The following is an 8623-nucleotide window of genomic DNA, read 5'->3' on the forward strand; positions in this document are numbered from 1 at the left end:
AGTACAAAACACATTAAACAGTAACACGAACATGAACATTTGAATAATAAGTTGGTTGATAATCTACTTTAGGGATGTTAAGAATTCGATTCAGATTCGAAGAATTCAAAATTCGACTCGATTCGAATTCGATTAATAAGGTTCGAATTCGAGTTGATTCGTATTCGATTCCAATAATCGAATACGAATTTTTTATTTCAATTCGATTCGAAATTCGAATTCAATTTATATATAATTTTTTTAATATATGTACATACACACATAAAAAATATATATATAAAAACACATATAACTTGGACAAAATATGAACTACATCCATAGGTAATAAATTTATTATTCATACACTATCAAACCTACTGGCTAATAGCTCATACTACTAAACTTTACCTAACTTAAATCGCTATCAGTCGCCAACCTGTCTTCTAAATTTTGGTGTTTTGACATATTGATAGTTAATTAATTTTGCATGTTATTATATTTTATGTTGAATATAATTAGTTTGTAGTAGTTCAGAAAAAAGAAAGTAAAATAATTTATTTTTTGGAGAATTTGAATTAAGTCGAATTTATTCGAATTCGAGTTTCAAATAGTAATCAAATCGAATACGAATCCGTGTAAAAAATAAAAATTTGATAAATTGAATTTAAGTAATTTAAAAATTCGTTATTTGATTCGATAAACACCACTAATCTAATTTCCTCCAAAAGTCAACCTTAAATTCTTGTAACCAGTGTTGATTTAAATAGTCCCACCAAACACTATTACTTGTACATAAACACAGGATACAAGAATGTTTCAAAAGATCTGGCTGATGATTAAAATTAAAACAAATAACTACCTTGGAGTCTTGCTAAATAATGCTAACAACCCAAAATATAGCAACACATTTTAAACCCCATAATATAAAATAAACTAAAACATCAACTCTACAACATACTATCAGCCATAGTAGGCAACCTCTTGAAGAAACAAACAGCACTTGATGGCAGCTTGTTGCGGAACCGCGGCGGCCGCAAGACATACAACCCCCAAACCGCCACCACCCACCGGATCGGCACAAGGTAGAACCCGATGGCCGCAAAGAAACACACCACCACAAACAAGAACGACGCCCTCGGGTCTCGCCAGCTTAGTAACGCTTGGAACCTTTCGCCTTGCGTTGCCATATCTCCGACCACGGTCTGGATCCGACCAGCCACACTCCTCAACCGGTCATACCGGATCCTTACGATTTCCGCGCTCCTGCTTGTCGGGAACGAGTCAAATTCTTCATCTAGTTCGTCGGGGTGAACGCCTTCGGCATGCGAGAGACGGGTGTCCATGTGAGGCGGGTTTCGAGGGCGGAATCGGTATTTCCACAGCCCGATAACCGCGAATCCCAACAGTATCGACGGCACGATTAGCTCCGGCATCAGTACCATGATCATGAAAGTGAGTACGAACATGCTCGAGTAAACCGGCATGTTCCAGTTCCGCATACCCTCTATCAACCGGTTGACAAACACGAGCCAAGACAACACGTTTGTGAGCCGGAAGAAGTTGGCTTTGCTCTTCCTCATGCTCCACATATGAGAGTCGTGGTCGAGCATGTACTCGACCACTTCCCGACCCAACGATGGCTCGGATCGGCTGAGCCGAGAAGCCACCACATTCAAGGCTTGGTATCTCAAGCTGTCTAGTTGGGTCACAGACAAGGGTTGTACATAGTGCATTTTAGGTAGTAAAGGCATAGTGTACATATGAAGCATGTTAACCATATTAGCACAAGAGAATCTAACAGCCAAATGAAGCTCACCCATTTTCTTCATACCAGAAGGATGCAACATCAATAGAGGATATGCATGAGTGTAAACCCGGTCCGATTCAAGCGTAGACAACCGAATCCGAACTTTCCCGATACGCGAATCACGAGTCCCCCCTCCACCACCACCAGACGGGTTTTTATCGACCCGTGAATTATCGAAAACCCCGATTGTGATAACCGTGCATGGATCGAAAACTTCCCAAGTGTACTGCTCGTTCCATTTCGGAGCTAAACTATCGACAACGGTTCGGGTCCTGACCCATTTCTGCCCGTATTTCGCCACGCAATAAGCATCGGTTGACCCGCCTTTACCTTCTTTGATCTTCATAGGCATAAGATTAGAAGCCCCCAAAATACCCATTTCAAGAACACCAATGTGAGGCTTCCATAACTGTTTGGCAGTTGGTCTAACATCACTACTATACATTGTAGCTTCATCAAGCACATGATACCCGCCATCGAGAGTGGCTCGAACATGGATCCGTGAAGCGAATCTCACAACCGCTTTCGCCTCGTTTGGGTTACCGAAATGCCCGTCGAGATTATACCATCTCGAAGCCACTTCCTTCGAATCCAACCTCCGAGTAATAAGCGAAACGGGCAACATAACCCGGCCCAAAACCTCCTCACGGGCCGGCCCAACCCGATCTTCAACGCTCAACATAACAAAATCCTCAAAAGGCTCAGCCACCACAAACATCAAATCTTCATTCCAAAACGGGTTCGAGAGACTCCGGCCCGCTATAGCCGGAGCCGCTCGGGTCTTCAAAACCTGGTTTCCAACTTGCACTTTCACATTAAGCTCGGGATACCGCATCAAACCCGACCCCTTTTCGCCCAAAACGACATCTTGCGCTTCAATAACCGAAACACGTAAATACCATAGTTTAGGCGAAAGATATACCTTCGATTGAATCGAACAAAGCCCGTCTAAATGCACGTTCGCCGCCTTCGAATGCCACGCCTCCGAAAACGCCTCATCCGCCTGTGTCCCGAACCAAATCGCCAACATAACCTCGCCCCCTTTCGACCTTTCGCCCCGCTTATCATCCATTCGGTACCACTGCGGCGCCAACTGGCTATCGGGCGGGACCCGTTTCGGAACCTCATTCAAGTCAAACCAAACCCGACCCAAATACTCATCTTTATCCCTCTCTTTTACAAAAATCTCCACCATTGATGACTGAATTGTATCTTTAGAAAATGCAAACACTTGATCCCATTCAGCATTGTTCAAAGCAACCCTTTTTGTTATCCCTCTATAGTTGCCAAGTTTGACCTCCGCCACCACCTCTCCGCCGTTGACCACCGGAATATCCCGCCCTTTGACCACCCGGATATAAAGATACTGCATTTGCTCCACCAAATCATAAGTAGCACTGGTTTTGTCTTTATTCAAGTGGCCCCCACCAAGATGAGGGTTTGTTTCTTTTAAACCATACTCATTTGACCCACCGGAAAACACCCCAACCCGGTTTCCGTTGGCGGCGCCACCACCGGCGCCGCCGTTCACGGCGGCGCCCACGGCGGAGATAGGTGGGCCCGGGATGGATGTGATGACAACGGGTTTGAGTTCATTTTTAGTCGGGTCGGGTTTGTGGGCCATGTGATTCGGGTCGGGTCGGGTCATTTTCTTGTTTTCTTGACCCTGGTGGGTCGAAACGACGCCGTTTGTACTCTGTTGTTGCTGCTGCTGAAACTTCTTACTTTTTTTCAAAACCCCACCGGAAACCACCACTCCACCGCCGTCACCACCACCTTTGACCTGCTCTTTGACCGACAAGTACAACTTAAACGTAATCTCACCACGCACGTGGGAAAACAAGCTACGTTTATCAAGCGTGTGAAGCTGAGGAACAACCTCCTCGTGGCCCTCACGTGCAATGCTAGTACCGGAAACCCTAACTTTACCCAAAAAATTCCGGCTGTTGTTTGACCGTTTTTCATTAAACACGTTGACTTCTATAGTCCTGTAGGGAAGATCAACGACGTCGTTTACATGAAACACAAGCTTCTCGTTCCACACAGGGTTTAAATCTTTGTATTTGACTTGTGTTCTTTGTCGTTGACCTTCAAACTCAACTTCAACAAATGCAGATGATGAACCTTCACCATCTTTTGGCATTAGATTGTGGGCCCCCAAGATTTCCACTACAAGTTTTTCTTTGCTCATGTTTGGTTTCAAAGGTTTGAAATGTTGGGGTTTTTAGAGAGAGAGAGAGAGAATGGAGAATGGTGGTGAAAGGGTGGTTGATGTTTTTGAGAGTGTGAAGTAAAGTGACAATGGAGTGGAGTGGCTCAAGGAGAATATGAGAGAGATGAAAGGAACAGGTGGTGTTTTAGAGAGAGAATGGTGTGTATATAGAGAGAGAGGGGATATGAAAGGAACGGTTGAGTGTGTATGGTGTATAAACAGAGATATGTAGAGAGAGAATGGTGTATTTTGTGTGTATACATAGGTTAACTACTTAACTAGGCTCTTTTTTGGAACGAAGACTTTCTTTGTATTAAGCTACCGTACTTCTTAAAATTCGAGAGTCTTGTTGTATCACTCCGGCCAAACTATTTTGTTTTAACTGGACACGCGTTGGCTTCAGAGTTTGGCTTTGGCGGTCCTCCAGGAAACCATATCGCCGGTTGCCACTTGACAGTCGTTGTGCCACCAAAAGAGTATAACTTTCTGGCGTAAAACACGGTGAGACGAAAGCCCGGGTGGGCTCATGATAGAGTTTAGCATCTCTGCAAGGAGGCTAGACTGTATCTATCATTGTCTTATCCACCAAGTGATACAAGTAAGGATTGAACTTAGGTCTCCGTTGGAGAACCCAAATCTCTCTTCTACTAGGCCACAAGTGATGGATGGCTAGTTTACAAATCAAGTTTGTTCAGCTTATCTTAACGAGTGAATGTTGACTTTGTGTGTATTTTTTAACTTAACGAGTGAATGTTGAGTTTGTGTGTATTTTTTAACTTAACGAGTGAAATGTTGAGTTTGAGGGTTGACTTGTAAAAAGTCAAGTAAGTTTGTGGCTCTTTGGGTTAGGTCCTTTGTTTCTTTATGTTTTTTAACTTAACGAGTGAAATGTTGGATTTGAGGTCAGCATGTAAAACACTTAAAGAAATTTGTGGCTCATCGAGTTGGCTTGTTTATTTAAAACGAAAATTTGTAATATTTAATCTTAAAATGTCGGGTTTGAGGTCAGCTTGTAAAAAGCTCAAGAAAATTTATGTCTTGTCGAGTTAGTTTGTTTATTTAAAAAGAAAATTCCTATTTTTTTTTTTATTTTAACGAGTGAAATGTTGAGTTCAAAGTCGACTTGTTTAAAGAGTAAGCTTGTTTATTTTAAAATGTTAAATCTTTTTCACAAATTGATCTATATATAAATAATAAGATATTACTGAGTATATTTGTTTGTTAAAATGTATAATTTATATACTCAACATAACTCAAACAAACGAATTTCAATCTATTATATATTTTTTCCAAGCAAGCTTAGAAATACGAAAGTGTTTTCAAATTGCCAATGTGTATATACATACACACACATGTATAGAAAGTAAGATGGAGATGTAACAATGGATTTTTGAGTATATAGGCAGGGTGACGTCTGGGAACAAGACAAGACAGGCAAAGAGAGTTGGATTTTGGGGAAGTGATTCATTATCCACTCGCGCTATCACTTGTGTGTGCCATACACGCGCTTCATTGCAGCTTTTTTTTTTTTTACTAAAAGTACAATCCTTTTAATGCAATATGGTACTATAATTTAATGCATGTATAACTCTTTCTCATTTTTTTTTATTTTTTTTATGCGTGCATGCAACCATTAATATATACTTAATTATTTTCTATATTTTATTTTAGTGGCATTTAATATTCACTAGCTAAAGAAACAATTTTAATTATTTGATCGTATTATTTAAGGAAAATTATAAATTGCTGTTTGACTAATTTAAGGAAAATTATAAATTGTTCATTGACTAAAATCAACAACTATTAGATATTTTCTAACCATCATTAACGTACGGAATTAATTTGCATTAAGATTTTGTTTAAAAGTATGCTATAGTATTGGCAAAATAATAAAAACTAGAAATAAGATTCCGCGCGCGTTGCGGCGCGGGTACATCGCAAACATCGAATTGATTAGTCCAAACGTTATGTGATGCATTAACTATATGAAAACACACGTTTCGTTGTATCTGATTGAACTCAATGTAACCTATATAAGCATAACGATTGGATCAAACATAAAGTAAATCAAATTTATACCGTACAATCATAACATATTATATGTAACCTCGAGTCACACATAGAAAAGATAACGGGTATAACGGAAAAGCTGACACGTATAATCAAAAGAGGTTAATTAGAGCTTTTAAAAAGGGAAAAAAATAAACCACAATTTGACTCCACTCAAATCGAAACGTAAAACGGGAAACTTGCGAAAGATGAAAAGTATGGGGGTACAAAGTTGAAAACAAAAAAGTGTTGTGGTTAAATTGTAAAAGATGAAAAGTTTTGGGTTATTAGTAAAAAAGTTAAGGGATTAAAATGCAAAAGATAGAAACTTGTAGGTTAAAAAGGCAAAATGCAATTTTTTTTTTTTTGAAAATCCCCCAATGCACATGTTACCACAACATAAAGCAAAAACATGTTGGTAATTTATAGGTTGGAAATAGTAATGAAGTAGAGATTAATTTGGATGTGACGCAATAAAAATTATCTAATTTATTTATTAAAAATTGAGTTTATATAAATCATCGCTTTAGTATACACAAATAAATTAGTGGGATTTTCTCGTGTGGTGCGGTGGGAATTTCGTTGATCAATATCAGTTTGGTTCGTTGCGATATTGGTACGGTATCGATACTCGGTATAATAGAAATTCACACGGTATCGATTCAGTTTGTTACGACACTCGTACAATAACAACACTCAATATAACAACTGAAAGAGAAAGTAAATAAAAACACTCACAATAAGCCCAAAGAATTACTCAGTTTAAGTTTTTTCATTTCGACTCTGTTTTCTTCACCGTTCGCGTCTTCATATTTTAATCCCCTATCATGTCATCTTCCAATGTCTTCATTTCCATTCCATTTTTGTTTCCCTAAACACGTCCAGTGTTTGTGTTTAACCTATACCACATCGATTTCTCGTAGTTATTCAATTCCACACATTTAAGCACATAAAAGCTCGTAAGGCTTATCAATTAAGCATGTTAAATCACAAGTCAAACCCATTCCATCATTGCTTAATCAAAAAATAAAACTCACTCAGCGTAACTGACTTTTAGCATGCACATGAGATTGATGGACAAGTTAGAGGCTGGTTTGTGGCGAAGGCTACCCAGCCTACCCGTGACGATTGACATCCCGTGTTAAGATTTTATGTTGTCTATTTTGTAATTACTTTGTGTTCCGCTACGTTTGAATGAAAATTAACAGTTATGAACTACTTGTGAATATATAAATCGCATATCCGAAAACCCCGAGTTTGTGGGCGTTTCATAGTTTTTTAAATTTTTTAAATATTACGTCCTAAATGCATTGCAAAAATTGATTTTGATTGTTTTGTTGCAAATTTGTTGCTAACTTTACTACTAGATAATTATTTTTGGTAAAATAAAGTGTGTCGCAAATTGCCGACACCATATTTTTATCAAAAATACGTTGAAAATTGAGTAGTAAATGGTTTCATATGCGGTTTTTTCCAACATTAAGGTTTTGTCGCAAATGCGTAGCAAATCTGAATTTACGACGTATTTGTAACGTAAAAGAATGTTGGAAATAGCCGAGCAAAGATATCGTCTTCACGCTCCCACACCCATCCTTTCTCGCTCGTTAACATATTGCATCGTTATATTCCCCAATGCGTCATCGCCTCTCCTTTTTTATAATTATTGCTCTCGGTCAATTAGGGGTATTGTGTGGTTGAAATCAATGAGATTATGTTTCGTTGGATTTTGGTTTTGTTTCTTGAATTTGATAGGGGTTTGCAACAACATCATTTCTTGCTCTTTGGTTTTAAAAGCATATTGGTTTTTTATTTTGACTTTAATACATGAAATGAAAGGAAATGGGATGATTTTGGAATTAGTTAGCTAACATCTAAATTTAACATGTAAACGGAAATGAAAGAGGTGCAAAGATTAGTGGTACTGGTGTTTCGTATCGTGATTCTTTCATTATTGGTTTTTGAAGGTAAATGTAAGGAGAAAGTGTGACGATTGATGATCCTAGATAAGAGAATAGAGATGATGATAGTTAGTGGCGAGAAGGATAGGGTTCCAATTATCGTGATAGCGTGGGTGTGGTAGTGATTAATGACATTAATGGTAGGTGTTGAAGAAGATATTTGCTTTGTAAATTGATGGCATAAAAAATACAATACCAAAATATGTAAACTAAGAGTCTAAAGACCATCAAGAATAAGAAACCTTAAAAACACATAAAATACACATATGACGGTTGCCACATTCATTAAAGAACTCATTCTTTAAAAACACAAAAACTCATCCAACAAGAAAACCTAAAAACACATAAAACCACTATCACAACACCACTATCTTTTAAATTTTTAACCACTCATTCACATTCTATATACTATATTTATTAAAAGTATATGGGGCCCATCACTAACTTGTTTTTTTAATGTTTTTGTGTAAACATCCCAAAAAACAACTTCTAAAATTAACCATCACAAGAATAAAAATGAATGACGTGACAAAAACGTGAAAACCAACCTTGGGGATGCTCCAATGTTTATAAGACTATGTGTTGTGGGTTAACTAAGAAGATATTAATGGAGCCACG

At 38.3% G+C, this 8623-nt stretch overlaps 1 protein-coding gene across 1 annotated transcript; it reads right to left on the minus strand.

Moving 5' to 3' along the window:
- Window positions 1-861: 861 nt before the first annotated feature.
- On the minus strand, window positions 862-4202 carry LOC110910445 (FT-interacting protein 7). Its single transcript, XM_022155083.2, has one exon. The coding sequence runs from the start codon at window positions 3975-3977 to the stop codon at window positions 927-929; it is 3051 nt and encodes a 1016-aa protein (XP_022010775.1). The 5' UTR covers window positions 3978-4202; the 3' UTR covers window positions 862-926.
- Between the last annotated feature and the right edge of the window lie 4421 nt (window positions 4203-8623).

Source organism: Helianthus annuus, chromosome 15 (assembly GCF_002127325.2).
Source record: "Helianthus annuus cultivar XRQ/B chromosome 15, HanXRQr2.0-SUNRISE, whole genome shotgun sequence".
Taxonomy (NCBI): Eukaryota; Viridiplantae; Streptophyta; class Magnoliopsida; order Asterales; family Asteraceae; genus Helianthus; species Helianthus annuus.

Excerpts from the sequence above, each read along its gene's own strand:
- LOC110910445 (XM_022155083.2), bottom strand. The coding sequence starts at position 3,977 with ATGAGCAAAGAAAAACTTGTAGTGGAAATCTTGGGGGCCCACAATCTA.